General features: G+C 44.6%; 1 protein-coding gene across 1 annotated transcript in view; it reads left to right on the forward strand.

The window, feature by feature from the left end:
* The window catches only part of LOC117523180 (WD repeat-containing protein 11-like), a 378,317-nt gene that overhangs the window by 192,066 nt on the left and 166,715 nt on the right, over nt 1-19,536 (forward strand). Inside the window, 1 exon segment of the mRNA XM_034184623.1 lies at nt 18,758-18,879. Within this exon segment, the coding sequence (XP_034040514.1) occupies nt 18,758-18,879 (122 nt within the window).

A 19,536-nucleotide genomic window follows, 5' to 3' on the forward strand; every position in this document is an offset into this window, starting at 1 on the left:
GACGTTACAACTCACTCTGTTCACTTCTTTTTTACTCCACTTGACGAGCTGCACATTGTGTTGGCGATTAGATCGCGCCATGTACCATGACATTAATGCGCGAAAGATTTTTTTAACATTTCAAATTTCTCTTTGTGCAATAGCAAGCACCGGCGCCCTTCTCACGTTCAGTCTGTGCCAGTTAAAGACGAATTTACTCTCTAGCACGACACAGGTCATGCTAGTGCGTGAAACAAAAACATGCTCATGTCAGGGGGCCTTAAGGGAAGGACAGCTCCCACACTGATTGGTTGACAGCCATGAATAATGAACACAGTAAATGCAGCCCTTTTGTGCACAGTGCCCAACTTTCATTCGGTATTTCCTGTCTATTCAGTAGTAAACTGGGACAAGCTCCAGATGGGTTTACACTCTGCACACGTCTGTTTTGCATCTATGATTAAAATAGGCCTGGTTTCTGAACAACTATTTTTAGAACAATTTTCTTTCTTTTTAGAGTTCTTTAGAAAATGATTCCATGACTATACAACTTGTTCTCGCTCTCCTCTCGCATTACATTTTGAAGCAAACAACACTGGCCTCTCGCTGATTTCTTAATTCACCTGTCTACTTAATAAATAGCCTTGTCTGACATTAATGGACTGCATCCTGCCCATCCTGGCTGTGTGTGACTGTGAGCAGTCACATCATTGCAGCAAATAGATCTGTAATGTGTGTCAGCACAGTGATAATGAAATTCAGTGCAGTAAAAAGTTAACAATTTGCTTTCATTCCATAGATATATCCGGCTACTTATGTGAAAAGGGGTTAATGTCTTCTCCAAGTCCTGAAGATTTCATGAAATACATTCACTACACAATGAATGAATGCTCTTTGCATGACCCGGAAGGAGGATATGCAGGTTTGGATATTGACACTTTCATATGTTTGTTATGTCGTAGCAATGTCAGTCAATCAGACAGTCAAAGGGTATAAGCCTTCTGGAATCAACTTCTCTCACAATTTTAGGAGGATTTTCATGAAACTTGGTAAAAATCCTTGTTACAGGTTGGTAATACGCATATCATCATATAGTTTGAGTTGGGCCCGTATTGCCAGAGCTATTGTCAGGACTCGTGATGGGTTTACACCGGAAGTAGTAGGAGACCAATGCAGACTCACAGACATGGCTGATTGTGATGAGTAAAAGGCTTTATCTTGTAACCACGCAATAGATTCGGTACACAGGTAGTCAGATAACGAGGCGAACTAAAAGCGAGAGAGTGAACAAAGTCAACAATCGGGCAATGAGCTGTGGAACTGTAAGGGCTTAAATAAGGAGCAAACTAATCAAGGTGATGTGAAGCCGGTGCATGGAGGGTTCTGGAAAGAAGTGTGATTTTGTGAATAAAAGAAGAGGGAAGAAAGGCAAGAGAGAGTGGGAGTGAAAAACAAAGCAGTGCAAAGCAAGAGAAGTAAGTGACAGAAAAACTAACTGTAAATCATGTGACGTGTTCCAGACAAACAATAATGCGTGAGCAAAACAAAAGGGGCAAAACTAAGAAATAATGTGACTAGTCTAAACAGGGGAAAAACAGGTAACCTAATAATAAACCAAAACTAGGACAGGACAGATATTGGCTTGAGACAAAAGTGAATTCAATAATTGATGATGTCAAAACAAACTATTGGTGAAACAAAAAATAAACAAAACCGGTGACTACAGAATAATGCAATAAATAAAACGAGTTAACTGATCAACCGAGAATGCAGTAAATGACAAATGTAACATAATCTGATAAGCAACACTGAAGATAAATAATAACAAAACCCCGTGACTAAAGCATAATACATTAAATGTGATAACCAGAACTAAACTAAGACTAAAGTAACTAAAGGGACCAAGAGTGAAAGAATACAATAACCAACTACAGAATAGATAACCAAAGAATGAACCAGTGATGAAAGTGCAATACAAAGAAAAGCAATAAAGAGAACCAAACTGAGATTTACATGATAAAGTATAAACATATGAAAACTAAAACCAGAAAACCATAGAGGAAATAACACAAAGAATTAAGACCTAAACGCTGAGCCAGGACCAAGCATGACAGTTATGGCCCTTGATTAACAAATCCAGACTCTGTAAGTTTCATGAGTGCGTGCCTGCATTTTGAAATCAATTCCTCTCACATTTTTAAAAGGAATTTTGTGGAACTTGGTACAAGTCCTTGTTATAGGTTGGTAATGCGCGTGTTATCATATCATTTGAGTTGGGTCCATTTTACCAGAGTTATGGCCCTTGATAAACAAATCTCGATTCCATCAGTTTCATGAGTTGGTGCCTTATTCTGAAATCAATTATCACATACCTTGAAATGTTATCAGAAAGTAGCAATCACTTCAAAGCAGTATTTGCCCGCAGGGGATATTGTACTCTCAGAGCACTCTCGTTTTATTGGCTGAGGGATAATGGGGAAAGCAACCTGTTTCTACATTGGGTTTACACATTAAAACAAATGGCTAAATTGAACAATGACATTTGACCTTTGTTTATGTTTGACCACTAACCTACAAAATAAAAGTGTAATTGACATGAGCGATGGCAGTTCTTGGTCAGAACCTCCAAACAACGCAAGTTACATTTCTACAATCCATAATCAGAAAATGTTGGGACAGTATAGAAAATGCAAATGTAAAAAACCTGCACTGATGCTTAGTTATTTTTTACTTCTGTTTCATTGCAGACAATATGAAACATAATAGGCCCCAATGGTGGTCTGTCCTTTGTGGAGATAGTTCCCCATTATGTTGTACTCAGCATCCCAGACGATAGAGACCATGACCTTTTTAGCAGATGAGACAGCTTTGGCTTTCTTCAATGGGGGAGAAACCCATATTTCCATTCCTTTGACTATTGCTTGGATTCCACTTCAAAGTGTCAAACCCAGGTATGAAATTGTTGCTTAAAGTTATCTGGATCTGCCTCAAAATGCTGAAGATTCTCCCTGGACACGTGGAACGTCGTGCATTTCTGATCGGCCTTGAGAAGCCTTGGGACCCATCGTGCTGAAAGTTTCTTCGTTCCCAGTTTTTCCATCAGAACAGAATGCACTCTCTCCTGGGAAATACCTAGTACTGGATATGTGACGCTCACTTTCTCTTCTGTCAGCATAAGATCCATATCATGGATCTGGATCATATTGGTCGAGGTGGTAGTTGGGTCTTCCTGATCTTCCTCCATCTTTAACACTTGTTCTGCCCCTCTTGTATTCGGCTGACCAGCGTTTAAGGGGTTATCCTCCCCTAATGTCATTACCATGTCCACATGGATCCCCTTCTGAGACATTCCCTTTGTCGTGAGATACTGAATCACACACCCACCAACTTTGTTCAGTGCTACTTTAATTCTTTTTTTCTGTTTAATAATGTTATACAGCACACTTGTTTGACCTGCTGTGGCCACCCAGAGTGAAAAAGGAGAAGCTGAAGGAACTTACTTACCCAGTACACTAAAAGACATTCATTAAGTAAGGATTAAACAACGAGAAGCCGTGCATTATATGATTTGAATGCACGATGTGGAGTCTGAAACACCACGGCGAAGCGTATAATGCACGGCTTCAACCATGGTTATACTGTACCATCACCACAGTGAGCAAACACACAAATATTGAGTTAACAGAACTTGATAAAAATGGGTAAGTATTTGGAACTATTTTATGCCAGTCTCAAGATATTTTCATCCTTGGCAACCGTTCTCTTCTTCTTTCCCGTCTTCAATCTTGTCCAGTTCGTCCGATGTTAAATCTTTATGCCATTGCTTTTGCTGTTCTTCTTGTTTGCTCTTCTCCTCTTCCCATTCTTCAAATGTTTTATTTTGGCCAAAAATATTAAAATTCACTTGGAAATCCATGTATTATCATGTTTCCTGTCAAAACACAGCTGATCTGCGCCAATTGATTTGCGCATTGCTATGGTGACGACCAGAGCGGAGTGATATTATAGTGACTTAACTTGCCGAACTACATGTTTGTATCCACGAAAATAATGCACGCCAGTTAGACATGGAATTCTCACTGACCATGGTATAAGACACTTTAACATGATTTAAATGTTGCTCCTTCATCACATTTTTATTTTCTGTGTTGTTGAACACATCTAACCATCTTCTCTTAGTTCACTTTTGATCTCAGACTCACTCACTCAGATCCCTTCACTGTATAGCAAACACAAAATAATTTACCCTTTTCCACTGTTTTGGAGGGGCCTCTACATATGCAAACATGAGCACGTTTCTGTGTACAATTGTCAGCTTCACTTTCCTCCTCCCGTGTTCTTCCATATTGTCATTTCTGAATAATGTACACCCACTGCCAACTCCTCTTTCCACTCTTCTTGCTTTACTGCTGCTATTTCAGCACATGGGTTGCTAAGATGAAGCGACTCCTGACCGTGCTGAATGCCCACCCAGCATGAAGTGACATTTGATATTGTGTCCCTGTTTGTATCCATCCATCAGTGTTTCCTTCACTTTGGTGTTCAGCACCAAACTGCTGGAACTGGGACATCAGGATGGTAACTCTGATGTCCTGCTTCATAGCTCTTTAGTCAAAAGGCTGCCATCCCAAGTATTAGTTTTCATTCTCACAACAGTTTTTTCATTGTGAAGCAGAGAGTGCACACTGACAGGTGTTGCTTAAAAATGATAATTTGTGTGTGCTCTTTTACACTTGAATGTTCAAGAACCAATCTTATGCTATGCATTTTATTCAAGAACATGTACAGTGAGGCAAATAAGTATTTGATCCACTGTCGATTTTGCAAGTTTTCCCACCTACAAAGAATGGAGAGGTCTGCACGTTTTATCGTAGGTACACTTCAACTGTGAGAAACAGAATCTAAAAAATCCAGAAAGTCACATTGTATGGTTTTTTAAATAATTAATTGACATTTTATTGCATGAAATAAGTATTTGATACAATAGAAAAAAAAGAACTTAATATTTGGTACAGAAACCTTTGTTTGCACATACAGAGGTCAGATGTTTCCTGTAGTTCTTGACCAAGTTTGCACACTGCAGTGTTAAGAGCACTCTGATATGCTCGGAAGGAAGTCAAGAGCGCTCCGATCGCAAATCAAGGATATTCAACATGTTGGATTGTCTTGGCCCGATATTGCAGCATCTGTGGTGTCCTCCGACCACAGATGAGCACGCAGCCTGCTGAATGTGACATGTAGCCAATCAGAAAACGAGGTGACGGACATACAGAGTGGAAAATAAAATCAAAACAGCAGTTCTGACTTATCAGAAAGTCTGGTGGTCACGCTGTCTCCACTCCTTTAAAGAACGCCTTTTCTTTTTCTTTTTGTATAGTTTCTTTTACCCTTCTGATTCAGTAGGCCACAAACTGTCCCTGTCTGTTTACTCTGAAGTCATGTTTAATCTCGAGAGATTTTGCGAGATTTCCTGTCTGACCTGGGAATGTTCGTGTGTAAAATCTGTTTGTGTGTGGTGTGTTGACTTCACCGTGTGGCTGAACACCACACACTGTACGACCAAACCTGCTAGATCTTTTTTTTTTTTTCTTCACGCGTGGTCTCTCAGGTTTTTGGAAACCTACAGATAATTTTAAAATCTTGCCGTGTGAACCAGGCATTAGTGTTTTATCTTCAAGCTGGCACAATGCAGTGCAAAGCTAAGTGCAAGTACCATTGCTAGGTTTCACCTAATGCAGTTGTCATTTTTGCAACCATTTCCTCTAAACATGGCTGAAAAACCGCCATCTGTGGATGGATTTCCATCAAAATTAGCTTCCATGTCCCGTTTATTCCGTCATATAAAACTGCTAACTCAGAGTACATGTTGCACGTTGTTTAACGTCTCTGTTGGCAACACAACATCAAAGTGATTATAATTGTAAGTCTATCTGTGCACATGCAGTAATAATTAGTGGTTGCTGATGTATTTTATTGATAATTATCCCTCTTGATCGGCAGTTTAGCACACGTATTGCCAGAAAAGGTCTTACTCTCCATTTCTCGGGGGTGCCAGTTGAGACCTCTTTGAAGGAGTGGACATGGCGATTGTTTTCTGGCTGGTTACTGCCCACCATCCGTGTGTGATGACTTCTTTGATGTAGTGGACCTGGACATTATTCTCCGGCTGGTGATCACACACCATCCATGTATGATGACTTCTTTCATGGTGTGGGCTTAGACATTATTCTCCAGCTGGCAATTGTGCGTGATCCGTGTGAAACAACTTCTTTGATGATCTGGAATTTACATAGTTATTTATTTATTTATTTATTTTATTAATTTTATATTTCATTTTGGAAATCATACTACAAGTGGGTGCGTACCCTGTTCAATTTTTTCCTTTTGTATTTTGATCTCCTCAGTGAAGGTGACAGGCTTTGTAAATTTTATCTTACTTTGAGAGTCTTGTTGTGTGGGCCGCCAGAAGAGGAGGTACTGCTGGCCCACCACCAGAGGGCACCCTGCCTGAAGTGCGGGCTTCAGGCACGAGAGGGCGCTGCCGCCATGGACACAGCTGGGGGTGACAGCTGTCGCTCATTACCTCTTGACAGCTGTCACCCATCTACTCACCATCATCTCACTCCATAAAGACCAGACGTCATCTCCACCTCGTTGCCGAGATATCATACTTCATTGGAGGTAATATCCTCAGCCATTTGTGTTTCTAATAAGCTGTATATTGTGAGTGTTTGCAGGAGTACTGGTCCCTCTTCTTGTGGAGGCTGAGTGAGTGCAGGACGGCACTCTTTTCCTCTGAGGGATCACTGTAAATACCTCAGCATTCTGAGTGAGAGGTGGAGGTGGCATTCCCACCGTTGTTGTTACTGGGTGTACACACACCCACACTTGACTGTCTTTGTTCTTCGCCAGCAGTACCAGATCCGACAGTCGGGGACGGTGATCACCTGGGAATTCGGGACTTGGCGGCTCCAGTATTCACCAGGTTCTGGGGTGGCGGAAATCGTGTGGTTCCGGCTCTTCTCAGGACAGACGTCTTCTATCCTCGAGCCTGCCCACACGTCACCTTTGTGTATTGACTGTTATGATATTCTGAGATTGTCTGTATGTTCGTTGTGCACATTCACAACATTAAATTGTTATATCTTGGCTCATCTATTGACCGTTCATTTGCGCCCCCTGTTGTGGGTCCGTGTCACTACACTTTCCCAACAGGATATCTCGGCCAGCGTCATGGACTCCGAGGGGCGTCACCCGGCTGTTGAACGACCAATGGGAGAGCAGGGAGCGCAGGCAGCACATTCTCACCGCCTTTACGGCTCGGTTGGATCAAATGACTGAGCAAAACATCCTCCTGAACCGCAGGGTGGAGGCTCTCTCCGCACAGATGGCGGCGAGCGCTCAGGGCGCTGCTGCAGTTCGTCCTCCTGCCGACCCTGTGCAGGATATAACGTTCCAGTGGTGGTTCAACAACCACTCCCACCATCCCCTGAAGCATACATAAGCCCTCCTGAGCCGTACGGAGGTTGTGTGGAGACGTGCGCGGATTTTCTTAAGCAGTGTTCGCTCGTCTTCGCACAACGTCCCGTCAAGTACGCGTCAGATGCTAGTAAAATAGCTTATGTGATTGCTCTGCTTCGGGGTAAAGCACGCGCCTGGGCTACGGCGCTCTGGGAACAGAACTCACGGTTGTTATCAGCATACACTGGGTTTGTGGGGGAGTTCAAAACAGTGTTTGATCACCCTAACAGAGGAGAGACCGCTTCAACCGTGCTGCTGTCAATGAGACAGGGACGCGAGAGCGCAGCCGCTTATGCAGTCAACTTCCGCATCGCGGCTGCGAGGTCCGGCTGGAATAACGTTGCGCTCCGCGCCGCCTTCATAAACGGACTGTCGTTGGTTCTGAAGGAGCAGCTGGTAGCTAAGGAGGAACCACAGGATTTAGATGGGCTTATCAATCTCGTTATACGGTTAGACAATCGGTTGGAGGAACGCCGTCGGGAGCGAGGCGAAGGACGTGACCGGATACGCGCCGCCCCTCTCCCTTCCGGGTTCGAAAAGGGGCCGCCCTCCCTACGCTCCACAGCCGCAGCGCTTTGTGGGGCAACAGCTCCCCCTGCTGACGTTGTTAGGGAAACGCACAGGGCCAAAATGGGGAGGCTGATCCGTGGAGAGTGTTTTCTCTGCAGCTCAACTGAGCACACACAGAGAAACTGCCCCAAACGGCCAAAACGACAACACTTGCCCTTAGAGACTGGGCTAAGGGGGGGTCAAAACATTCAAGTGAGACACACACAAATTGCCACACGACTCCCAGTCACAATCCTGAGCGGGGATTTAACCCTTCAAGCCCGAGCACTGGTGGACACGGGGTCAGAAGGGAATCTGCTAGACAGCAGATGGGCAAGGGAGGTAGGGCTCCCTCTGGTGGCGCTTCCTTCGCCGTTGCAGGTGCGGGCACTAGATGGCACCCTCCTCCCTTTACTCACACACAAGACACAACCAGTAACTCTGGTGGTGTCTGGAAACCACCGGGAGGAGATTGAGTTTTTTGTAACTCCTCCTACCTCCCGCGTGATTTTGGGCATCCCATGGATGTTGAAGCACAATCCCCGGATTGATTGGCCGTCTGGGGTGGTGGTTCAGTGGAGCGAAACCTGCCATCGGGGGTGTTTAGGATCCTCGGTTCCTCCCGGTTCACAGGCTAAGGAGGAGGTCAAAGTCCCTCCCAATCTGACGGCAGTGCCGGTTGAGTACCACGATCTTGCTGACGTCTTCAGTAAGGATCTGGCACTCACCCTTCCCCCGCACCGTCCGTACGATTGTGCCATTGATTTGGTTCCAGGCGCTGAGTTCCCGTCCAGCAGGCTGTACAACCTCTCACGACCTGAGCGCGAATCAATGGAGACCTACATCCGGGACTCATTAGCTGCCGGGCTGATCCGGAACTCCACCTCCCCGATGGGGGCAGGTTTCTTTTTTGTGGGCAAGAAAGATGGCGGACGTCGTCCATGTATTGATTACAGGGGGCTGAATGAGATTACGGTTCGCAACCGATACCCGTTGCCATTGTTAGATTCCGTGTTCACCCCCCTGCATGGAGCCAAAATCTTTACTAAGCTGGATCTTAGAAATGCGTATCACCTGGTTCGGATACGGAAGGGAGACGAATGGAAGACGGCATTTAACACCCCATTAGGTCACTTTGAGTACCTGGTCATGCCGTTCGGCCTCACCAACGCCCCTGCGACGTTCCAAGCCTTGGTTAACGACGTCTTGCGGGACTTCCTGCACCGATTCGTCTTCGTATATCTGGACGATATTCTCATCTTTTCTCCGGATCCTGAGACCCATGTCCAGCATGTACGTCAGGTCCTGCAGCGGTTGTTAGAGAACCGACTGTTTGTGAAGGGCGAGAAGTGCGAGTTTCACCGCACGTCTTTGTCCTTCCTGGGGTTTATCATCTCCTCTAACTCCGTCGCCCGTGATCCGGCCAAGGTTGCGGCGGTGAGAGATTGGCCCCAACCAACAAGCCGTAGGAAGCTGCAACAGTTCCTCGGCTTCGCTAATTTCTATAGGAGGTTCATTAAGGGCTACAGTCAGGTAGTTAGCCCCCTGACAGCCCTGACCTCTCCAAAAGTCCCCTTCACCTGGTCGGATCGGTGCGAAGCCGCGTTCAAGGAGTTGAAACGACGGTTCTCTACTGCGCCAGTTTTGGTGCAGCCCGACCCTAGCCGCCAGTTCATGGTTGAAGTGGACGCCTCTGACTCAGGGATAGGAGCCGTGCTGTCCCAGAGCGGAGAGACCGATAAGGTACTTCACCCGTGTGCCTACTTTTCACGCAGGTTGACCCCGGCTGAACGGAACTATGACGTCGAGCAATCGCGAACTCCTTGCGGTGAAAGAGGCTCTTGAGGAGTGGAGACCACCGGAACCTGGAGTATATCAGGACCGCCAAGCGGCTGAACCCCAGGCAAGCCCGCTGGTCACTGTTCTTCGGGCGTTTTGACTTCCGGATCACCTATCGCCCCGGGACCAAGAACCAGAGATCGGATGCCTTGTCCCGGGTACACGAAGAGGAGGTCAAAACTGCACTGTTGGATCCACCGGAGCCCATCCTGCCTGAGTCCACTATCGTGGCCACCCTCACCTGGGACGTGGAGAAGACCGTCCGGGAGGCCCTGGCACGGAGCCCGGACCCAGGAACAGGTCCGAAGAACCGTCTGTACGTCCCACCAGAGGCCAGAGCTGCAGTCTTGGACTTCTGTCACGGTTCCAAGCTCTCCTGTTATCCAGGGGTGCGAAGGACCGTGGCAGTTGTCCGGCAGCGCTTCTGGTGGGCGTCTATGGAGGCAGATGTCCGGGAATATATCCAGGCCTGCACCACCTGTGCCAGGGGCAAGGCAGTACACACAAAGGCCCAAGGACTCCTCCAGCCGCTGCCGGTGCCTCATCGCCCCTGGTCCCGCATCGGCCTGGATTTCGTCACGGGCCTCCCGCCCGTCCCAGGGCAACACCACCATCTTCACGATAGTGGACCGTTTCTCCAAGGCGGCCCACTTCGTGGCCCTCCCGAAGCTCCCAACAGCCCAGGAGACAGCAGACCTCCTGGTCCACCACGTTGTCCGTCTGCATGGGATACCCTCCAACATCATCTCAGATCGTGGTCCCCAGTTCTCCTCACACGTCTGGAGGAGCTTCTGCAGGGAACTGGGGGCCACCGTGAGCCTCTCGTCCGGGTACCATCCACAGAAGAACGGACAGGCAGAGCGGGTCAACCAGGAACTGGAACAGACCCTCCACTGCGTCACATCCGCGCACACGACGGCCTGGAGTAACCATCTGGCCTGGATCGAGTATGCGCATAACAGCCAGGTGTCTTCGGCCACCGGCCTCTCCCCATTTGAGGTGTGTTTGGGGTATCAGCCCCTGTTGTTTCCCGTGGTGGAGGGAGTGGTCGGTGTGCCCTCGGTCCAGGCCCACCTGCGGAAGTGCCGTCGGGTGTGGCGCTCCGCCCGCTCTGCCTTGTTGAAGGCCCGGACGAGGGCGAAGACCCATGCAGACCGCCAGCGATCCCCGGCCCCTGCTTACCAGCCCGGGCAGGAGGTGTGGCTTTCCACGAAGGACATCCCCCTCCAGGTGGACTCCCCGAAACTCCAGGACTGGTACATTGGCCCCTTCAAGATCCTCAAAGTCCTCAGTCCTGCCCCAGTGAAGCTCCAACTCCCGGCTTCACTGCGGATCCATCCGGTTTTCAACGTGTCACGTATCAAACCTCATCACACCTCACCCCTCTGTGCTCCCGGACCGGCGCCCCCTCCTGCTCGGATCATCGACGGGGGGCCGGCTTGGACGGTGCGCCGGCTCCTGGACGGTCCGTCGGATGGGGTCGGGGGGTTCCAGTACTTGGTGGACTGGGAGGAGTATGGACCCGAAGAACGCTCCTGGGTGAAGAGGAGCTTCATCCTGGATCCGGCCCTCCTGGCCGACTTCTACCGCCGACACCCCGACAAACCTGGTCGGGCGCCAGGAGGCGCCCGTTGAGGGGGGGGTCCTGTTTGTGTGGGCCGCCAGAAGAGGAGGTACTGCTGCCCACCACCAGAGGGCGCCCTGCCTGAAGTGCGGGCTTCAGGCACGAGAGGGCGCTGCCGCCATGGACACAGCCGGGGGTGACAGCTGTCGCTCATTACCTCTTGACAGCTGTCACCCATCTACTCACCATCATCTCACTCCATAAAGACCAGATGTCATCTCCACCTCGTTGCCGAGATATCATACTTCATTGGAGGTAATATCCTCAGCCATTTGTGTTTCTAATAAGCTGTATATTGTGAGTGTTTGCAGGAGTACTGGTCCCTCTTCTTGTGGAGGCTGAGTGAGTGCAGGACGGCACTCTTTCCTCTGAGGGATCACTGTAAATACCTCAGCATTCTGAGTGAGAGGTGGAGGTGGCATTCCCACCGTTGTTGTTACTGGGTGTACACACACCCACACTTGACTGTCTTTGTTCTTCGCCAGCAGTACCAGATCCGACAGTCGGGGACGGTGATCACCTGGGAATTCGGGACTTGGCGGCTCCAGTATTCACCAGGTTCTGGGGCGGCGGAAATCGTGTGGTTCCGGCTCTTCTCAGGACAGACGTCTTCTATCCTCGAGCCTGCCCACACGTCACCTTTGTGTATTGACTGTTATGATATTCTGAGATTGTCTGTATGTTCGTTGTGCACATTCACAACATTAAATTGTTATATTTTGGCTCATCTATTGACCGTTCATTTGCGCCCCCTGTTGTGGGTCCGTGTCACTACACTTTCCCAACAAGTCTGGTTTTTTGATTTCTTTGTATGGAATCTGCTGCCTGTATCAGAGCTGCACACACTGTTTTAACCCCGATATAGCTCCCACCATGAACACGCATGAGGAACTCTGTGGTGTTTTTCAGGCTGTCTGATAACTCCAGATGTATTTCTTAGATTTTTTCACATTCATATCAATGACAACACTTAAGTGTGTACAAAGCTGAGAATGGCATAGACTGTTTTTAACAGGCTGCATTCATGATGGATGTGCATGCACAATAAGACTTCTTAAAGTGGAGTGTGGCTGCTGCTTTTACCATGACTGCATCAAAATTAACAGTTATAACTTAAAAGCGAGTCATCATAAGACGATATCACACTTAAAAGGAGTACTCACAAGTACAAGTTTTTGGCAGTCGCCGAAGCTGTTGTTGCAAAGGCCTTTGAGGCCGGTCACAGAAGTAATCCGGTGTATCATCGGATGGTCAATAATGGCCTAAATGTATTTTATGATTTTGATATGACATGTCCTTTAAAAAAATAATTTCATGGCTTTATTTTGACACAAAATGTGTCAAAATTAAAAGACAGAATTTGCTTTAAAATGTATTCCATGAGGAGGCCGCCATTACCAGAAATTGTGCTGTGCAAGACAACGTGAGATTTCATTGGTCGAGACTCTGTCATTGTGCTCATTTGTTTTCAAAGGAATTTCTAGTTCTCTCTCTTTTTGTTAAAACTTCTGTTACCTCAAAGCTAACTACCACTCTTGTCAAAAGCTCATGTACACATACACGCATGCCCTCCTGCAGACACTGTTAAAATGTAAATATTGTTTATGATTGATGTAACCTGATAACACCTCTGGAAGGATTTACAAGATATTTTGCAGACGTTAGCGTGCAGGCTAACTTTTGCTAACTTAAAGCTAACTTCCGCTCTTGTCAAAAGGTCATGCACACATACATGCACGCCCTCCTGCAGACACCATTAAAGCGTACATATTTTTATGATTGATTGATTGATAGAGGGGTTTTATTGAAGATGTACAAATTGTATTTAAGACAGTAGCATCTTAATAATTAAACAACTGCAAATTATAAAGAAGACAATGCTAATATGGCTGAGAGTATTTCAGCATTGCATTATTTTTTAAATAATAATATAATATAATATAGCCTTTATTGTCATTGTACATACATAAAACAAAATCTGTCCTCTGCTTAACCCATCCCAGTTACAGTTCGACACAATCCAACCACTAGGAGCAATGGACATTCAGAGTCCAGTGCCCAGGGACCAACTCTAGATGTAGATCTGCTGTCCCTGGTTCTCAAGACCAGGCACCTAAGTGGCTCTACGCTACTCTTTTCTACTCTCCTATTTTACTCTTCCTTTTTAGATATTTAAATATACCTTTGTATACTAGCATAGTTCTACCTTAGAATTGGAATATAATATATGAGATATACCTTACTGAATTTTCATGGATAGAGAAAAGAGCAGACCCTAAATAAGCATGTTTTTTATTGTGAGAGGAAACCGGAGTGCCTGGAGGAAACCCACACAGACACGGGGAGAACATGCAAACTCCATACAGAAAGTGTGGGAAGCGACCACACCACCTTCTTGCTATGAGGCATCAGTTCTGATCACTAAGCCACCGTAATGGAATCACAGTTGATTAAATTTAAATGATCCCATAGCCCCAAAGCATTTTGAAATGGTGAACGCAGAAAGTTAATGGATTAATTTTTGATTTGAAAAATAATAATGATAATATTAAATAGTGAATTCATAATGACCAGTATGTTCCTCACTCAACTCATGCAGATAGTAAATAAATGGTATGAAGTCAAGACTTGAGCCATATTTTGTTCCAGTATGAGTCAAATACCACTGTGTGTTTTAAACCAAGAAAACCTGACCAAAGTGCTCTCAGAATGCACCAAATTGCACCATTTTTCAAAATTTCGCCGTTTGGCCTGTCTGCCCACAGAAAATGTTCAGTTAAAATGTTTTAGTTGCTTACAGCCATGTCTAAGTCACTCCTGTTTCCTTAAAAATGTGTGGTCACAACCAAGATCACAGTAAATATAACTTCAGTGGAACTGTTTACATTTATTCACTTGGATTTTTTCTACATATTTCACTTATACATTGTTTTCGATATATATCAATCAATCAATCAATCAGTTTTTTATATAGCGCCAAATCATTTGGATCAAGACTTTTGTGTTATCCTGGAGGGAGAACCCTAATTCATCTACAGGTGTCATGTAACCAGTGTCCCCAACACAGATTGATGTAGGTGTGATGATGCTGGAACATGTGTCTTATTAACTTTATCAATCAATCAATCAATTTTATTTATATAGCGCCAAATCACAACAAACAGTTGCCCCAAGGCGCTTTATATTGTAAGGCAAGGCCATGCAATAATATGTAAAACCCCAACGGTCAAAACGACCCCCTGTGAGCAAGCACTTGGCTACAGTGGGAAGGAAAAAACTCCCTTTTAACAGGAAGAAACCTCCAGCAGAACCAGGCTCAGGAGGGGCAGTCTTCTGCTGGGACTGGTTGGGGCTGAGGGAGAGAACCAGGAAAAAGACATGCTGTGGAGGGGAGCAGAGATCAATCACTAATGATTAAATGCAGAGTGGTGCATACAGAGCAAAAAGAGAAAGAAACAGTGCATCATGGGAACCCCCCAGCAGTCTACGTCTATAGCAGCATAACTAAGGGATGGTTCAGGGTCACCTGATCCAGCCCTAACTATAAGCTTTAGCAAAAAGGAAAGTTTTAAGCCTAATCTTAAAAGTAGAGAGGGTGTCTGTCTCCCTGATCTGAATTGGGAGCTGGTTCCAGAGGAGAGGAGCCTGAAAGCTGAAGGCTCTGCCTCCCATTCTACTCTTACAAACCCTAGGAACTACAAGTAAGCCTGCAGTCTGAGAGCGAAGCGCTCTATTGGGGTGATATGGTACTACGAGGGACCTGATTATTCAAAACTTTATAAGTAAGAAGAAGAATTTTAAATCCTATTCTAGAATTAACAGGAAGCCAATGAAGAGAGGCCAATATGGGTGAGATATGCTCTCTCCTTCTAGTCCCCGTTAGTACTCTAGCTGCAGCATTTTGAATTAACTGAAGGCTTTTTAGGGACCTTTTAGGACAACCTGATAATAATGAATTACAATAGTCCAGCCTAGAGGAAATAAATGCATGAATTAGTTTTTCAGCATCACTCTGAGACAAGACCTTTCTGATTTTAGAGATATTGCGTAAATGCAAAAAAGCAGTCCTACATATTTGTTTAATATGCGCTTTGAATGACATATCCTGATCAAAAATGACTCCAAGATTTCTCACAGTATTACTAGAGGTCAGGGTAATGCCATCAGAGTAAGGATCTGGTTAGACACCATGTTTCTAAGATTTGTGGGGCCAAGTACAATAACTTCAGTTTTATCTGAGTTTAAAAGCAGGAAATTAGAGGTCATCCATGTCTTTATGTCTGTAGACAATCCTGCAGTTTAGCTAATTGGTGTGTGTCCTCTGGCTTCATGGATAGATAAAGCTGGGTATCATCTGCGTAACAATGAAAATTTAAGCAATACCGTCTAATAATACTGCCTAAGGGAAGCATGTATAAAGTGAATAAAATTGGTCCTAGCACAGAACCTTGTGGAACTCCATAATTAACCTTAGTCTGTGAAGAAGATTCCCCATTTACATGAACAAATTGTAATCTATTAGACAAACAGGATTCAAACCACTGCAGCGCAGTGCCTTTAATACCTATGGCATGCTCTAATCTCTGTAATAAAATTTTATGGTCAACAGTATCAAAAGCAGCACTGAGGTCTAACAGAACAAGCACAGAGACGAGTCCACTGTCCGAGGCCATAAGAAGATCATTTGTAACCTTCACTAATGCTGTTTCTGTACTATGATGAATTCTAAAACCTGACTGAAACTCTTCAAATAGACCATTCCTCTGCAGATGATCAGTTAGCTGTTTTACAACTACCCTTTCAAGAATTTTTGAGAGAAAAGGAAGGTTGGAGATTGGCCTATAATTAGCTAAGATAGCTGGGTCAAGTGATGGCTTTTTAAGTAATGGTTTAATTACTGCCACCTTAAAAGCCTGTGGTACATAGCCAACTAACAAAGATAGATTGATCATATTTAAGATCGAAGCATTAAATAATGGTAGGGCTTCCTTGAGCAGCCTGGTAGGAATGGGGTCTAATAAACAGTTTGATGGTTTGGATGAAGTAACTAATGAAAATAACTCAGACAGAACAATCGGAGAGAAAGAGTCTAACCAAATACCGGCATCACTGAAAGCGCCAAAGATAACGATACGTCTTTGGGATGGTTATGAGTAATTTTTTCTCTAATAGTTAAAATTTTGTTAGCAAAGAAAGTCATGAAGTCATTACTAGTTAAAGTTAATGGAATACTCAGCTCAATAGAGCTCTGACTCTTTGTCAGCCTGGCTACAGTGCTGAAAAGAAACCTGGGGTTGTTCTATTTTCTTCAATTAGTGATGAGTAGAAAGATGTCCTAGCTTTACGGAGGGCTTTTTTATAGAGCAACAGACTCTTTTTCCAGGCTAAGTGAAGATCTTCTAAATTAGTGAGACGCCATTTCCTCTCCAACTTACGGGTTATCTGCTTTAAGCTACGAGTTTGTGAGTTATACCACGGAGTTAGGCACTTCTGATTTAAAGCTCTCTTTTTCAGAGGAGCTACAGCATCCAAAGTTGTCTTCAATGAGGATGTAAAACTATTGACGAGATACTCTATCTCACTTACAGAGTTTAGGTAGCTACTCTGCACTGTGTTGGTATATGGCATTAGAGAACATAAAGAAGGAATCATATCCTTAAACCTAGTTACAGCGCTTTCTGAAAGACTTCTAGTGTAATGAAACTTATTCCCCACTGCTGGGTAGTCCATCAGAGTAAATGTAAATGTTATTAAGAAATGATCAGACAGAAGGGAGTTTTCAGGGAATATTGTTAAGTCTTCTATTTCCATACCATAAGTCAGAACAAGATCTAAGATATGATTAAAGTGGTGGGTGGACTCATTTACTTTTTGAGCAAAGCCAATAGAGTCTAATAATAGATTAAATGCAGAGTTGAGGCTGTCATTCTCAGCATCTGTGTGGATGTTAAAATCGCCCACTATAATTATAATATATATATAATATATATGTATATTTTAATGTACTTTGTGTTTACTATCATTCCCATATAAAAAAAATTGGGTGAAAAATGGTTTGATCAGGCACTGAGCTGGTGTGTTGAAATTGTCTCTCACCAAAAAGTAATTGAGCCTTAGATCAAACCTGGTCTGTAGTCCAGCGCTGTACAGTGCAGTGTAAAGTGTACAACACTCAGACGTGCCTTACACAAGTGGTTTCATAACACATGTACGCTCTGCTTGCTTGCATACATTATCTAATACCTGCAACTTTGTAATATGGAAATTAAGATCTTTATAACCACTGTAAAGAGCAGAAAGAGAAAGAATAAGGCTCATCTTTCTTTTGTCTCTGCCTCTCTTCTTCTCCCACTGTTTTTATAGTTGCAGCCAAAATTAATTTGAAATTGCAGTTCTTACTATTGTGTACTATTTTCGATCTGAATACATATGACTATCACAGATTATTGCAGATTTCAGAATCATTGAACGGTCCTGATTATGGCATATTGTCCTTGATTGTCCACTTACACCCACCTTTACACAAGACTATGTCTTGAATTTCACCAATTAAGTCAGATTATTCCTTTCTTTTCAGAACATAATTTATCACAATTTCACATTTTTTAAAACACGTTTAAAACTATCCCAATTGCTCGCAGTGTTCTACAACGCTACTGTTGCCACCGATTACAATCCCCGATTGTATATCTGGTTTTTATTTTAGCAGTGCCACACATGATGCCCACCATCTTTCCCCCAAGTGTCTCTGGGTACATGTCCTCATAGCCAACTGTGTTCAAGGACACAACTGCACACCAGAAGATGACACCAATAAAGACAAAGAGAATGAACAGGCAGAGTCAACTCTAATTAATACATCGTTGACTCAACCTTTTTTCACTCAAGGTTTTTTTTTATCCACTTTCCTTTAGTTTATGTGTATATCATTGGAAAGATTACAAAAAATATTTCTGAACTCAGCAAAGAACTACAGCATCATTATCCCAGGAAATGCAGAGTCCTGGAAAAGTACAATGAGGTTGTAAATTGTTGCATGTGATACAACCACCCGTTACTTCAATCATACACAGTTGCCTGCACAAGCCACTTATTGCTGCCTCATTTCCATGTTGATTGCAGCCCAGACTCGGTTAGACCTGCCATCACGCTGCAGCAGCACAACAGCAGAGATGTGCAGGTGTGCTACTTTTCTTTTATGTGGAGAACAAGTTTTATGAGTCTTTGGGATGTCTGTGCATGCAGGCAGTGGCACCATCCCACAATCTGAAGAGTCTGAAGAAGAAGCAGATGGCAGTGAGGGAGGCCATGGCACGACAGACGGTGTCGGACACTGAGCAGACAAGTGTTGAATCTTCAGTCATCAGGTTGGCATTATGAAGCTTCACGATTTTGTTCTCAGTGACTTCATGCATTCCAAAGGCTTTTTGTTTAGGTTAAGTTTGAATTAATGAGTCAAATAATTATGCCTCCCAGTTAAAATTATTTTAATTAAAACAAAAATTGACTGCCTCTGGTCAGAAAACACTTTTGATTTCTCCTGAATACACACAGATGTCCCACGTGCATACACCGTATTGTTAGAGGGGTGATATGTCAGTCTTATATGTTCTCTTTATCTTTTTAAACTGAGATACTCTGCCTACTTTAAGGTGTTTATTCCTTCTCCAACACTGCACCATCCTGCAGTTTTACACTGAAATTAAGATGATGGCATGACCATAAAACCCTGTTTCGCGGGGGGTATGGACTTACTGTCAGGTCGGGCGGGAGCCCGTCACCAGGTGCAGCTGGACCTGCAATACAGACTCGCAGGCTAGGCTTAGGTGTGGAGGAAATCATGGTCTTTAATTCAGGCACGGCAGAGGGGTCAGGCTGAGACACAGTCACAAACGAGCAGGGTTCCGAGGCACACGCAAGCACCGACATCTGCGATGAGGCAAGAGGCATGGTCGAAGAATACAGAGCAGAAACCAAAGTGGCTAAACAAATTGAAAATAAAACAGAGACTGTGATAACAAAAC

This window comes from Thalassophryne amazonica, chromosome 13 (genome assembly GCF_902500255.1).
Source record: "Thalassophryne amazonica chromosome 13, fThaAma1.1, whole genome shotgun sequence".
Taxonomy (NCBI): domain Eukaryota; kingdom Metazoa; phylum Chordata; class Actinopteri; order Batrachoidiformes; family Batrachoididae; genus Thalassophryne; species Thalassophryne amazonica.